The sequence below is a fragment of the Dermacentor silvarum genome, chromosome 8 (assembly GCF_013339745.2).
Source record: "Dermacentor silvarum isolate Dsil-2018 chromosome 8, BIME_Dsil_1.4, whole genome shotgun sequence".
NCBI lineage: Eukaryota > Metazoa > Arthropoda > Arachnida > Ixodida > Ixodidae > Dermacentor > Dermacentor silvarum.
The window spans coordinates 146322495-146338545 of record NC_051161.1 but is presented as its reverse complement, the minus strand read 5'-3'; the positions used below and the strand labels follow the sequence as shown (position 1 = coordinate 146338545).

The following is a 16051-nucleotide window of genomic DNA, read 5'->3' as shown; positions in this document are numbered from 1 at the left end:
TACCGGAACTTGAATGTATCTGCATTAAAGTATCACTGTGGGGCCACTCGTTCTTCTTATATGCATTATATGGACCACTTGACTAAACTCTCGACTACTTACTAAAATTAAAGGCACATATGTCTAAATATCAGGACAACAAAGTTCCTTTGGTTGGCGATTTTAATATGCCTGGAATAGACTGGGAGCGTTTTGAGACTTTTTCAACCAATACCTGTCATGCAAATGCAGTGTTTGACATAATGCTCACACAGAATTTTACACAATTAGTTCATGAACCAACGCATTACCAAGGTGCCTTTAAATCTGTTTTAGATTTGGTATTCATTCCGCGTGATTTTCGCACATCCACCGTTGTAATTGATCAAGGGCTGTCTGATCACTACCTTGTCTCAGTTTCTATTCCCCTGGTGCCACTTTCGCAGACTATGAACGCGTCCTTTCATCATGTGAAAGACTATACACGTGCCCATGATGTATGCATTATCGACCACCTAGAAAATTGTCTTGTAGATTTTGTTGATACGTATGTTTGCCGTTTGTGGGACCAATTTAAACGCATAAGCTTCTACTGCATCGAAAACTTTACACCGTCTAAACGTAAAAAGGTGCATAAACATAAGCCCTGGATGACAAGAGACATTTATGATGACAAGATGACATTTATCTTAAGCGTAAAGCGAAAAGAATAAAGAAAAAGCATGCTGACCCCAAACTTATATCTGACACTCTAAAGAACCTTGCAGATGCGGTGGATAGCTCGAAAGAATACTAGTTCAACACGTCACTCGCAAACTTCATAAAAAATGATCCAAAGAAATTTTGGAACTATATCAGCGAGAAAACGAAACCCATATCACAAGGTTTTGTCGATGGTTCAATGGTATCTGATCAGACCGCCATTGCTCAACACTTCAATGACTATTTCCATAGTGTATTTTCTGCCCCTAGTGCTTCTATACCCACCATAACGGTGGACCATGCTGTAAATGTTAACTTCATTTCTTATCCTGGTGTCCTTGCTATGTTAACTCGAAGACTAAAACTTCTTGCGGGCCCGACAATATTCCTAACATATTTCTTCGTCGTTTTGCCGAGTCTGTTGCAAAATACTTAGTTATTATTTTTCGTGTCTGTTTGTTATCAGCGGAATTACCAGATGACAGGAAGTCAGCCCGTATTGTGCCGACATTCAAGAAAGACGACCGTCTAATATTGCAAAATTATCGCCCGATCTCCTTAACATCATCGTGTCGTAAACTTATCGAACACATAATAGCTCACAAATTAAACGAATTCCCAGAAGAACACTCAGTTTTAACAAATCATCAACATGGATTCCGAAAAGAATTTTCTACTACAACACAATTGGTTAGTATAGTCCACACCTTTGCAGCTTGTCTTGACACTAACAGACAAATTGATGTAATATTTCTAGATTATAGTAAAGCATTCCACACTGTTTCTCACGATAAACTAATTCTAAAGCTTCGGTTAATTGGCATACCAGAATTGTTTATTTCCTGGATTTTAGCATATCTGAATAACTGTAATCAATACTTTCAGGTGGGAGAACAACAATCGGGCTGCCTTCCTGTAGTTTCTGGCGTTCCGCAAGGGAGCGTACTCGGCCCCCTACTTTTCTTGCTCTACATGAATGATATTGTCAATGTGGTTAACACCCCAGTAAAAATTCGTCTATTTGCTGACGATTGTGTGCTGTTTAGAGAAGCTACCTGCCTTAGTGACCAATGTGACCTTAACTCTAACTTAGGCAATGTGTTAAAATGGTGTGAGCAATGGGGGATGCTTCTTAATGCAACTAAATGTGTCTATCGCCCCATAACGCGCAGAAAAGCCCCCCTAGACTACACCTACAATTTGGCTGCAGCACCTTTACAGAAAGTAGCCTGCTATAAATACTTAGGTCTAACAATAACCAGTAACTCATCGTGGAACTTACACATAAATAACATCTGCTCTGCTGCTTTCCGAAACTATGCCTTCTACGCCACAAACTAAAAACTGCCCCGCCTACTGTTAAACTACTCTCTTAATTTTCCTTAATTAGGGCAAAACTTGAGTACGCTACAATAGTTTGGGACCCTCACACAACAAATAACATTAAGAAGCTTGAAAGAATTCAAAGAAAAGCGGTCCGATTTATTTACGATAAATTTAGGACTACTGACTCCCCCACTGCATTACTAACCGCGAACGGCATTGAACTGTTACAAATTCAAAGAAAAGTAGACTAGAGATTCTATCAAACCTCACATCATAGGCTACCCTTAGACACCGCAACGTACGTATCCCCCTTGATAAGCACACCCACTCGACACCACTACTCTCATTCGCTAACGCCAGTTTTCGCAAGGACTGACACTTTTTGATACTATTTTTTCCACAAACAATAGCTGACTGGAATAAACTAACTGAAGCATTCCCCCGGCGGCCGTGATCTCTATTCCATTTGTGTAATTAGTGCTGTTATTTATTGTTAGAGTTTAATTATAACCAAGCTGATTAAACTTTCTTAATCGTGTACCCTATGACGACACACATATTGGGAAAAGCTTGGTAGAAACTTGTTTCATCCTGTTCCTTTGTGATTATTCTTGTGTATCCTGCTCACCCTGCTTGGACTTCTTGTCCGCAGTATTTTTAAAATAAAATAATAAATAAAATAAATCGCGTCTCCCCTCTCGCGCTAGGACGCCATTATCATCATCATCATCAGCCTATATTTATGTCCACTGCAGGACGAAGGCCTCTCCCTGCGATCTCGAATTACCCTGTCTTGCGCTTGCGTATTCCAACTTGCGCCTGCGAATTTCCGTAACCTCATCATCCCACCTGACTTTCTGCCGTCCTCGACTGCGCTTCCCTTCTCTTGGTATCCATTCTGTAACCCTAATGGTCCACCGGTTATCCATCCTACGGCATTACATGGCCTGCCCAGCTCCATTTCTTCCGCTTAATGTCAACTAGAATATCGTCTACCCCCGTTTGTTCTCTGATCCACACCGCTCTCTTCCTGTCTCTTAACGTTACTCCTAAGATTTTTCGTTCCATTGCTCTTTGTGCGGTCCTTGACTTGTTCTCGAGCTTCTTTGTTAACCTCCAAGTTTCTGCCCCGTATGTTAGCACCGGTAGAATGCAATGATTGTACACTTTTCTTTTCAACGACAGTGGTAAGCTCCCAGTCAGGATTTGGCAATGCCTGCCGTATGCACTCCAACCCAATTTTATTCTTCTGTAAATTTCGTTCTCATGATCAGGGATCAAGAGATGAGATAGAATTCGCTGAACTGTCAAAACTGATCAACAAGAAGAAAGTAAGAGATATTCGAAATTATAACGTGGGAAAAATTGAGGAAGCCGTAAAATATGGACGCAGCATGAAATCAGTAAGAAGAAAACTAGGCATAGGACAAGGCAAGATGTATGCACTGAAAGATAAGCATGGTAATATCATCAGCAATTTCGATGACATAGTAAAAGCAGCAGAAGAATTCTATACTGACCTGTACAGTAGCTAAAACAGCCAAGCTACTTCCATTCGAAATAGTGATGAACCGGATACAGAAGCTCCTTCTATAACTAGCGATGAAGTTAGAAGGGCCTTGAAAGACATGACCAGAGGAAAAGCGCCTCGAGAAGATGGAATAACAGTAGATTTAATCAAAGATGGAGGAGATATCATACTTGAAAAGCTTGCGGCCCTTTATACGCAATGCCTCACAACTTCAAGTGTAACAGAGAGCTGGAAGAACGCCAACATTATACTTATCCATAAGAAGGGAGACGTTAAAGAATTGAAGAATTACAGACCCATTAGCTTGCTTTCAGTATTGTATAAAATATTCACCAAGATAATTTCCAATAGAATCAGGACAACACTTGACTTCAGTCAACCAAGAGAACAGGCTGGCTTCAGGAAGGGATATTCTACGATGGACCATATCCATGCCATCAATCAGGTAATCGAGAAATCTGCGGAGTACAATCAACCTCTCTATATGGTTTTCATAGATTATGAAAAGGCATTCGATTCAGTAGAGATATCAGCAGTCATAGAGGCATTGCGTAATCAAGGAGTGGAGGAGGCATACGTGAATATCTTGGCAAATATCTACAAGGATTCCACAGCTACCTTGGTTCTACACAAGAAAAGTAGAAAGATGCCTATCAAGAAAGGGGTCAGGCAAGGAGACACAATCTCCCGAATGCTATTCACTGCATGCTTAGAAGAAGTATTCAAGCTCTTAGACTGGGAAGGATTAGGAGTGAGGATCGATGGCGAATATCTCAGCAACCTTCGGTTTGCAGATGACATTGTCCTATTGAGCAACAATGGAGAGGAATTACAACAAATGATTGAGGGCCTTCATCGAGAAAGTGCAAGAATTGGGTTGAAGATGAATATGCAGAAGACAAAGATAATGTTCAATAGCCTGGCAAGGGAACAAGAATTCAGGATCGCCAGTCAGCCTCTAGAGTCTGTAAAGGAATATGTTTATCTAGGTCAATTACTCACAGGGGACGCCGTTATAGGGCTTTTTAAAATCGGAGCTGTCCTTAGACGACCCTTCGCCGTCCGCCATAGCTGTTACGCAGGTCAGGTGACCAGGAGAGGATGAGCGCTGTACTTGCCAGGGGATGGCAGGTCACGTGACCAGCAGAGGAGGAGAAGCGCGCTGGGTGAGGAGGCGACCAATAAGAGGTCGCGCCGGGCGCGACGAGGGCAAGCGATTGGTATAAGACACGCTCTTTCTGTGTGGCGTGCCCTTCGGGATAACGAACGCATGGGATGACCACGGGTAGTGCGTACTCCTGAGGAAGAGGCTGCCTACCGCAAGTGTCAGCGGAGTTGGCTTGTGAACGGGCTCGTCGCTTGCTCTCATTAATGGCGCGCAAAAAAGGGGCCGCACAACTTGCACGCGAAAAAGAAGTACAGAAAGAAACCTCACGAGAAAAAAAAAACGCTGAGAGAACCGCAAATATGTAGGAGCACCAACGAGCCAACGCGCTGAGCTGCTACCCACGCCATCCGCGTCTCCCCGCGTTCGCGCCAAACGCGCGCGGTGTCCGTGGTTGCAGCCAATGCTTCTGGTGGTGGCTCGACAGGTTTCGACCAGAAGACTGGAGACTCGTCGAGCAGCGTCGGAAGTCGTCGCTGCCTCTTCTCGCCTCGCAACGTTTCATTATAATATCGGTTCCTGTTACGGATCTGTGTTTACTTCTGTTTACGCAATTGCATCAGGTGCAACACATGCACATGTAACACTCGTAACAATCGGTGTAACTAACACAGCGTCGCTGTTCGACCATATTCACGGAATAGAAGGGGCGGTGAGTTTTTTCTGCAGCAAACCAGCAAGCGCTGGCGTGGCTCAGTGTTAGAGTAGCGGACTCTCGCACAGTGGGCCCGGGTTCGATCCCGGTGGGAAGTGGGTATTTTTTTTTCTCATTCCTGGCGATAACTTCTACGGAAACCGGCGGCGGACACCATTGCCTACCGAAACGGCTATTGTCAAGAGCCCATAACAGCTTACGCTGTAAAAGCTCCATTATGTATGGCTTATATGGCCTCAGGTTAATGGGCCCAGCACCCGTACGTTCATCGGTATTGTACGTGATCGCGCTGCACAGGCTTGCAGGTGGGGCCCTAATGCCGTGCATAGGGTGAATAGCAGCTTATTAACGTCTCCTGTCGGGCTTGTTGGTACATGACTAGAAATGGTTTTAGGCGCAAAAAGACACGGCCGACAGAAGAAAACCCACGGACTGGCGCCAGTCCGTGTCTGTTATTATTTCCGTGTTTTTTTGCCCCTAAAACTACTTCTACTCAATATCGGCTCCCTAGGTTGCCGGTACCGTCTATATGTGGTCGTCGACGATATCGTCGAACACCAGTCGATGACGAAACCCGCGCTCCCTTCGCATAGGATTCCTGTCAAGGGTACGTAGAGCTATGAACTCAGCCCCAAAAGATGGTTCAGAGATTTGTAGGCGTGATTGTAGGCGACACTGGTAAGCTATTGCAAGAAGAAAAAATGCTCTTGGACATTAGCCCACGGAGTAGTTATTCTGAGCTGAAAGATATTTCTTTTAAAATTAAAAAAAAAACAATAAATTTTCAAGTTATGCCGTGGGTAGTGCAATATTGGCTGACTTCGTCTTTCCTCAACAACTGGTGCGTGGAAGCTAGCTCGTGGACCTTTCTTAAACGTAGCAGCGTTGTCCGAATATACTATTCGTAGTGTTCCACGTCTTCCACAAAATTTTGAAGGACCTGAGGAAAGCGTTTGCAGTAAGTCCAACCACATGCTCAAGGTGAATTGCTATAACTGCTGCACACGTAAAGAGCACCATGTAAACTTTAACGCTACCTTCAGTATTTCACAAAAAGTGGTCCTGCCAAGTCGACTCCCGTAACCTCAAATGGGCGCGAATTGCACACACAATCATTGGGAAGAGGGTCTGCCGGTGCACTCGCAGCCTTGAGTCGGAACCGAGCACAAATCACACATTTTCGAAGCACTCTGTTCACTGCTTGTCGCACTCTGGGCACCCAGAACCAGGCGTGAAGTTCATGTAAGGTGTCACCGACACAGCCATGGAGCACAGTTATGTGTGCTTGCAAAAGAACGAGTCGCGTGACCAGTTGGTTGCACGGCAGCAACACAAGCGTATTTTTGTTGTTTGTGACATCGGCGTTCTGAAGGCGAGCTATAATCCTCATGACGCCCTTTTCTTCGATAAAGGGATGCAGGTCTCTTATAGACGTCGTCTTGTTGAGGTCTTGTCCCACTTCAAATTGGGCTCTCTCTTTCACATAGGTACCTGTTTGCATTTGCTTGAACCAGATGTTCTCAGTTTCTTTAACTTCAGTAGCTGTACGTGATCCTACTGTATGCGACGTTGGCTATCGACAGTTGTCCACGAAGCGTTTTACCCGTGCTGTCACTCTTGCCATTCGCAACCAAGAGCTAAATCTTTCGGCACTGACGAGTGATACTCTTATCACGCTCACCAGTACAAGAACGTTTGCTTGTAACTCGGAAGCAACTTGTTCGTCTTCCGGTCCAGAATCTGGAACGTCAGATTTCGTTGGCCAACTATTTGCCTCACGTAGAAGCCAGTTGGGTCCTTTCCACCACAGCTGGCTATGACGAAGGTTTGGAAGCGAAAGTCAACGCGTCAGCAGATAAGCCGGGTTTTGTGTTCCCGGAGAGTGATGCCACTGGTATGGATCCGTTTACTTGACGTATCTCGTTAACTCGGTTATTAACGAATTGCTTCCACTTGGTTGCCGAGCTTTGTATCTAACAAAGCGCTACAGCTGAGTCCGTCCACAGGTGCTCTTCTATTTTCCAGTGCCTCGACTTTAGAGCTTCACGCAAGAACTTTTTGACTCCCGAAGACAGAATCGCTGCTATGAATTCCAAACGTGGTAACGTGATCCGTTTGATTGGAGCTACTCTACACTTCGAAAATAGAAGCTCAACATCCACGTTACCGAAGTGATCTTCAATCCTTAGATAAGTTATGGCACCATAAGCAATAGAACTGGCATCAGAAAATACGGGAACCTGGAAGCTTGTAGGCTTGTCCAATAATAACTTCAGCTCTCACCTAGGAAGTGAGAACACCGGAGAGCATTTCAGCTCATCGGACCAAGTTCCCCATTCGTGCCTAAGTTGCTCAGGCAGAACTTCTTCCCACGCTGTGCCGTGCTCCCACAATCATTAAAGAGGACTTTCATCCTAACGACGAGCCGTGATAGCCACCCTAATGGATCGAAAATCCGTGCGGTGGTCTGAAGGACACATCTCTTGGTGACATTATTTTTTTTCGAGAAGCTGCAACAGAGATTTAATGTTTAGAATAAGTTTGCCAGCCCCAGCTGTGTCCCATAACAAACCAAGGACTTATGTAGGAGCATTGCTGAGACAGAGTCGAATCCATCAGTTATGTATTTTCTTAGCCCATCATCATTGGTGGACCATTTTTTAGCTTCATGCCCGCTTTGCTCAGGATGAGATTAGCTTCTTTATAAAGAGAGAAAGCTTCTTTTGAAGAAGAAACTCCTGTGACAAGATCGTCAACGCAGAAATTATCAGCAAGTTGCATGGCAGTTGATTTAGACGCAGGATCGACGTGCTTGAAATGATACTGTAGCGTCGCTGTTAAGAGGAATGGACTTGCTGTAGTTCCAAATGGCACTCGTGTCATCATATACTCCATCATTTACGGCACACGTTCACTTGACATTGGCGGGCTGTCAAACCATAAAAACCACAAGGCGTCGCGATCAGGCTCTTGAACACCGATTTGAAGAAACGCCTTTTGTACATCTGCACCAATTCCAATCTTGTGTAGTCTGAAATACACAGGCAGTTTAACCATGTTGTTGTTGATCTTGGGTCCTTTTTCTAATAATTTGTTCAGAGACGCTGCTCCATGTGTGTGTGACGAGGCATCGAAGACCACCCTCACCCGTGTCGTCAAGGGTGATTCCCTGATAACGGCATGGTGCGGCATGTAGTAACATCTCTCTGCCGCGTCTTTTCCGTTGACTCTTTCAGCGTGATCATCCGGGTCATACTGCCTGACTACCTTGTCGTACTGCTGAAGAAGCTCCTCGTTACTACCAAATCGCCGCAATAAACCGTGAAGGCATCGAGCCGCAACACTTCGATTGTCTGCTCGGTATGCGTTGCCGGGCTTCCACGGTAGTGCTAACACGTACCACCCGTTCTTGAGTGCTATGTTCTCTGTGAGTTGCCGGACCACTGCACATCCATGCGCTTCGTTGGTAGAAAGGTCAGAAATGCCTAGGCTGTCTAGATCCCAGAAGTGCTGTAAGGTTTCAGACACGTCAGTCTCTGTGCAACTCGTGCGAATGACACAAACGTGCACGCGGACTTCTTTAAAAATGCGACCGTCGCATGGCACAGGTCCTTGAAATGTCCAGCCAAGCTTATTGTTGATCGCACCTAGTCCTGTCACTTCTTCGTGCGACCAAATATTGTTTAGCACGAGCTTGCACATTTGGTCGGCTCCAATGAGCAAGCTTATGCCGACGTCTGTTTTCAGCCAAGGAAACGATACGAAGTCAGCAATAAACTTATTTTCAGTAGCCAGCTTCAGCACAAGTGACTGTGACGGTGGAGGTTCAAGCAAGTGATCGCAGATAAAGGGAACATCTAAAGCCTCGATTTCGTGCTTGGAGCTGTCAAATTGGCTCATCGAACTCACCTTAACCACTAACCAAGTTGAGCTGCTCTTTTGGCGCACAGCTTGAACCACCCAACGCTTTCATTTCGACATCAACTTCTTCAGTGTTGGCAGGCTTAGTTTTCTGGATATATCTTCTCTGACAAACGTTCTCTGGCTCCCGTTGTCCAGGACCCCTCTCATATAGCAAGAGCTGCAGTCACTTAGAGCCCATACTCGGAACGTCTGCCGTAATACGTCATTTTCAAGCAAATTTCTTGTAGGTGCCTGTGCGGCAGCATGTAAGGTCAGGGTTTGCCGTTCACTCGGTTTCTGCGTGCTAGCGTAGTTGGGGTCACAACAGCTGTTGCGCACTTGCCTTTACAGGTAGCGCAACGGTTGTTGCGTCAGCAATCTTTCCATCGGTGGCCTGATATCGTGCACTTGGAACATCTGCCTGACTTGGCCAGAAGGCTCTCTTTCTCAAGCAGGCTTAGTGTATAAGTGCACATTTCCGTAACGTGTGTGGGTTAAAGGCAGAAAAACAAGTACCTTTCGCCTTGCTGGAAAACAGAGGCGGTAGGCGTGGCTCAGGGCTTCCTGTCACGCCTTCCATCGTGCGTGTCGCGTACGCAGTACTCCTGGTGACCACTTTTTTCACGGGCTTCGACCTACAGTCGTAGATAATCCAATAGCTGACGCAGCTCCGTCTCTGTCGACTGGGTCTCGTCGGGTTTTGTAGTAAGCTCTGTCGCTTGTAGTGTCCACCACGATGTCATTGGGGATCACTTTCGTTAGAATCTTGACGAGCATCGCAGCGTATGAAAGCTCCGTAATGTGGAAAGTTGGGCTAGTTGGTGATTACTCATCATACCGTATTGTCCACTTTGTCCTTGTCAGTGCGCTGCTACACCAATACGGTATGATGATGAAAGCTCCGATCGTCCAAGAGCCTTAAGACCTTTCCCGTTAATATGTACGGTAACCAGGAGATTCCTCATAGCGGTCATGTCAATAGAAAACCTCACTGGTCTCAGCATTCGAAGATTCTCCAAGTACTTCTGCTCGATGATCCTCACGTTGTCGCAGCGGTTGGTTAGAACTTCGATGGTATTTCCATATATGCCCCCGTCACTTGAATTCTCTGTATCGCTTTGGCGGCTGGTCCAGCCAAAAGGGTTTCAAGTAGTGCAAGCGGTCGATGTTCGTTAAACTGGCATTTTCGTGGAACGCAGCTTGAACATGTCCCATAAGGGTTGCACTGTCCCATTGAAGTGAACCAAGTCGAGCTTCGGAAGTGGAGAAGCGCCGCTAACCGGTCTTGAGGTATCACTGGGGCCACGATGTCCTGAGATCGTACCTGAAGCTGAGGCGCCGTTAAGTGTCGGTAGGCCTCGATCCGCGGTCGTGTGAGACTGAAGCCGTTCGATGTGGTGACAGAGAAGGGACTGCGTGGCTAACGCGTTGTCTTCATAATCGGCGACCGAGATGTAGTCTTCGGATGCTTGCTCGTCCGTAAAGTAACCCTCCATCTGTTTGTTGAGTCCCCGTAGTCCGTTGTTGCAGTTCTTCAATCTGTCATGCCGCACTCGAAGCGCCCGAGCGCTAAACTGACTCGATTCATAAGTTGGCTTGCCTCGTTTCGAAGACGTGTGTGCAAAGGTCGTTGGGTCGCTCGCTTGCCCTTGATCCGCTCCATCTTCGTTGCCGGCGAAGTCCTTTTTGGGTCGAGTCGCTTGGATCGCAGAGTCCCGGGTTTATCGGCACCAGAAAATACAAAGCAAACGAGTCTTTGCAGTAGAAGGGCGGGAAAGGGGAAGTTTATTGCCCGAGGGACAGTAGCAACGCGTCAATACTGGCCGTTCGAATCAGTCCAGTCGCGCGAGATCCCGAGCGAGCCACTTGCGCTCAGCGCGCTAGTCCCCGTCATCGCCCTCTTCCTCTAATATTTAACACCTGAATAAATGACAGGTTGGTGACGTCAGAGCCTGGAGCCTCCTACTACGCTGTCTGTCATAGGACAAGTGGCACCTCATAGAAGTTAGGGCGATTAAGTTAACTTCACCATAATGTTTGGAACCAACGTTTCCACAAGTTTACCAGCCTCATAAGAACACACGCGTTGAGGTGCACGTCAGAATACTGCACAGCAACGTACACGAAGCGCATAGAGATTCAACATTCTACCTGGTTTCGGATCAGATCGGTTGACGCCGTTGATCTTGCAACACTGACGCACTTGGTTCGGAGCAGTCACTGCACATATAGTTCGAGGCCACGGCCGGAGCGGTGGTATCCATGCGGCGCCCGACGCCGTTCTTTAAACATGCGAATGCGGCTTCGCAGTACGAAGCGAACTGCGGCACAAGAGCAACAGTTCGTTAAAATTCCGCAGGAATTTAGGAAGATGTAGAACGTCATCAGCGTATTTTTATCTTCACTGCAAGACAAGGGCCTCACGCGGCGCTCGCTAATTACCCCTGACTGGTGCTAGCTGATTCCAAGTTATGCCTGCAAATTTATTATTTCATTACCCCGCACAATTTTCTGCCGTTCTCAACAGCGCTTGCTCACCCTCAACGCTTCCGGCCGTTCCAATTACGCGGCCATCCCAGCTCCAATTTTTCCTGTTTATTTCAACTACCACTTCACTCGTTTGCTGTATGATCCACACTGCTCGCTTCATCTCTCTTAGGCCCGTATTCACAAACGAAACTTATACTTTACTTATGACTTAAGTAAGCGATCGGCCCTTAACGCGTTTCAGAGAGCAATCTTGTACTTAAGGTATACTTAAATCGGCACTTAACTACCTGAAAGTAAAGTACAGCTGCTGGCTACCTTAAGGGCTACTATGGCAGTCTCGCCGAGTTCACCGATTTTGCTGGTCGTGTAGAAGAAGTTGCACAGGATGAAGCATATCGTTATGCGCCGCCGTTACGCCCCGTTCTCAGGGATCGGCAGAATCCAATAGAGGCCTATAACGACGCGGAATTCCTGTGCCGGTACCGCTTTTCCAAGCGAGTGGTGATGCGGCTGTTGGAAATGCTGCCGCTGCGCCCAAAGGACCACGAACGCGGTCACCCTGTTCCGCCACTGCTCCAGCTCCTCATCGCGCTGCGATTCTACGGCGCCGGAACCTTTCAAGTTGTTACCGGGGACCTTGTTAATGTGTCTCAAGCAAGCCTGTCACGCATCAACACACGCATATCAAGAATGATAGCTGACACATTGTTCTCGCAGCTTGTGAAATTGCCCAACGCCACTGAAGCGGCCGTGATAATGGAGGAATTTTATGCCATGGCGCGTTTCCCTGGTGTAAGCGGGTGTATAGACTGTTCTCATGTGCGCATGAAAAATCCCGGCGGAGAAGACGCGGAGGTGTTCCGGAATCGAAAGGGCTACTTCTCAATCAATGTCCAGGTATGTATACTGCACTGCCATTGACATAAATACCGAATATGCGAATACCCGATTTATTATCATGTTTCCACAACTAGCAGTGTGACGCTGTATGCACAACATAAGTTGTATTACTTCAGGAGCATTCTGGGCTGCTCCACAGTGAAAAAAAATGTCTTGTTTTGCAGGCGATCACAGGGCCTCAGCTTCAATTTTTTGATTTGGTGGCCAGCTGGCCCGGTTCGGCTCACGACAGCCGGATATTCGACAACAGTTGGGCCAGAGTACAATATGAAAGAGGGACTGTGCCTGGCATCCTACTAGGCGACAAGTGGTATCCCTGCAGGTCCTACCTCATGACCCCATTTAGGGACAGAAGGACGGAAGACAACCCTCAGCACAGGTGAAGTCAAGTTAGAGGAATGCTATTGGGTATACAAAAAATGCGTAAACTGAACAAAAATGCTTTCTTTAGGTACAACAAGTCCCTCTCGCGGACTCGCTGCAGTGTGGAGAGGACGTTTGGAGTGTGGAAGCGAAGGTTCCCATGCCTCGACATGACGCTTCAGATAAAAACAACATCAGTTCCCATCGTCATCACAGCTTGTGCCGCACTCCATAACTTCGGCCACCTCCTAAGAGAACCAATCCCACCTCCACCACAAAGCCAGGAAAATCATGACAGCGCTTCGCCGGCTCCTACGTCACCTGATCCACCAAGACCACCAGCAATGCCTCCTGTGCCAGACACAGCAAGCGGTTTCAGGATGAGGGAGCGCATAGTCACACAGTATTTCGCTTAAACGAAATGACACAAAATAACAGAGACATGACTTTATTCGTACTGTTTTTTCATTATGTCGAGTTGGAGTTTAACCATTTCTGCCTTTGCTTTCTGATTAGCTATTTTTAATTGAAAAAGCTCCAGTTTTTCACTGTGCTGTGCTTTCTTCTGCTTGTGTTCGATGCGCATGAATTTCAGCCTCAATAAATGCTCCTTTTTCTTTTGATCACGGTCCTCTTTGATGGCATCTAGGCGGGCACCCAATTCAATTGAGACCGCCGTTTGCCTCTGGCTGCTGCAGGTTGAAGCGCGTTTCGTGCCAGCTGGCACAGCGGCGCTAGAACTTGCCGCTGCAGCGGCACTGTAACTTGCTGCAGATGGTACAGCTGCAGCCTCTGATGGTTTTGCACCACCGCCATTGCGTGGTTGGCTGTCTGAAGTGTCTTGTACTTGGCCATGGGGGCGTGCAGTATTTGTTGAAGCATCTTCCATCGTGCTACTGTTGTCGTCCCATGACCAGAGGTCTGTTGATTCGTCGTACATGTCTTGACAACCTGCAGAAACAGTTCAAATGAGCACACTGCTAAGTGATTCTGCATAGCTACACCAAAAGTGTCGCCCTGTTGTGAACATCTTGCTGTACATGTGCACTCTGCAGCTGTGTAGTGCCTGAAGTGCCCTTTGTAACAATTTTATTTTTATAAATGCAACGCACTGCAACCTGTGTTATATTTTCAACGTTTGTTCCTGCCGACATCAGCCAGTACAGTATGAAAGCACCGAGGCCTGACAAACACACCATTGGGAAAATGACTGAAATACTGGACACTGAAATGTGTACGTGATAGCTCCAACGTAATAAATGAAGAGCGTTTTTGTTACAAAAAATTGAACGTAACAGACCGAAAACATGGGCAATGAAAAAAATATGATTAAGCCATACCAGCGAACTGTTCCAGAGGCCTGTCTTGAGTCTCTGACAGCAGTGCAGCGACAGCAGGTGTGCACTGCGATTTGGAAGGCTGCGATCCCCCTGGCACAACATTATGCCGGCTGCGGTCACTGTCACAGGGATTGGGCAGCCGAACAGCCATGTGTGACGCGATGTCTCCAACGCGCTGCAGCTCGTCGGTCATCTGGCTTGGTGGTGGTGTTCCGCCACCTGGCATTACAAAAAGAAAAGAAGCGGGTGCATATTACATATAGAATGAGGCTCATAAAGTTTTTTTTTTAAAGCCCAGCATGCAGAGTGACCATTGAACGAACGCACAAAACACACGAAACAAATGTGTAAACGCAGCGATGCGTCTACTACTCCGCGGAATAAATGCCGCGATTTCGGCTCTTCACTGCACGCAGCACAAATGTAACAAAAACGCAATCCCGATAGCAGACGCTGTGACAAAAGTACGGCTCGCCAACTCTGCTGCCCTTTAAGGCGACTTCATGCACGGCCGGAAAGAGACGCGCTGGCGTTCCTTTTTATTAACGCGCTGGCGTTCCTTCTTATTAGCTAAAGAGAAGGCATGCGAGCGCGTCTCTCAAGTCCGGCCGTGGTTCAGGTTATCTAGTTAAATGTGTGTGCTCTGTAAAATGCACACATGCAGGATATGTCGCCAGTAATATCGCAATTTCAGCCAAAGCAACGCTTACCTGTAGCAAACCGCTCCCGCATGTCTTCAGCGTTTGTTCTTCTCCACTTGTCTTTCAAGTTCTCCCAGCATTTCTTCAGTTGGATCCATTTGCGCGGCGTCACGTTGGGGCGGCAGTTAAATTCGTCCTCGATTTTTTCCCAGGCCTGTCGTTTCCGACTCACGGACGCCGCGTCAGTCCTCTTGTTTTCCACGACGCTGCGGTGGCGTGAGAGCAGTTCCAGCAACACGGCGCGTTCTTCTTCAGAGAAGTTTTTCTTTTTCTCCATGGTCGCGTCAAACAGATTGCACACATACACCGTAATGAAGCGCTTAATGTCAGAGGCACAGAAACACTGCAATACACCGCACGTAACAAACGCAACATAACTATTGGGACGGCGAGAGAGGCGACAGGAGGCCCGGGTATGACCGGGTGACTGTAGGCCATTGTGGCCAGACGAGTTCAAACAAAGCACTGAAAATGTAAATATTGGTTTCATTTACCCAGCACAGTGTTCATTCGAACGCTACAACATTTCTTTCCCATTATTTTGGTGCAACAGTTATTATTTTGCAAATGAAATACATCGTACACGCCAATTATTTGCGTAGCCTCGACACCATGCGACATACTTGTACCGAAAAGTGTCACTTCGGAAAGTAATACTTAAGTGCCGTTTACGAATCACTTTCCCGCAACTTTCCTCATACTTGTACTTTCCTCACACTTACTGTGCCTCCACTTAAGTTTCGTTTGTGAATACGGGCCTTAGCGTTAGACCTAAAATTTTTCGTTCGATCGCTGGTTTGAGCAGCCCTTAATTTATTTTCAAGCTGTACTGTTAACCTGCATGTTTCTGCCCCATATGATAGTAGTTGAAGAATGGAATGAATGTAGTTTTCTTTTTAACGACAGTGGTGAGCTCCAGGTCACGATTTCCTAATGCCGGCAGTGTGTTCCGTGATCCATTTTCATTCTTCCGTAAATATCCGTCTCATGATCATT

The 16051-nt window shown here is 46.7% G+C and overlaps 1 protein-coding gene across 1 annotated transcript; it reads right to left on the bottom strand.

Annotated features, from left to right (window-relative positions):
- Window positions 1-12162: 12162 nt before the first annotated feature.
- On the bottom strand, window positions 12163-15332 carry LOC119462478 (myb/SANT-like DNA-binding domain-containing protein 3). The gene is made up of 4 exons (XM_037723823.1): window positions 15065-15332; window positions 14355-14573; window positions 13760-13965; window positions 12163-12411 (listed from the first exon to the last, which is right to left on the bottom strand). The coding sequence occupies exons 1-4, from the start codon at window positions 15330-15332 to the stop codon at window positions 12163-12165; spliced, it is 942 nt and encodes a 313-aa protein (XP_037579751.1).
- Between the last annotated feature and the right edge of the window lie 719 nt (window positions 15333-16051).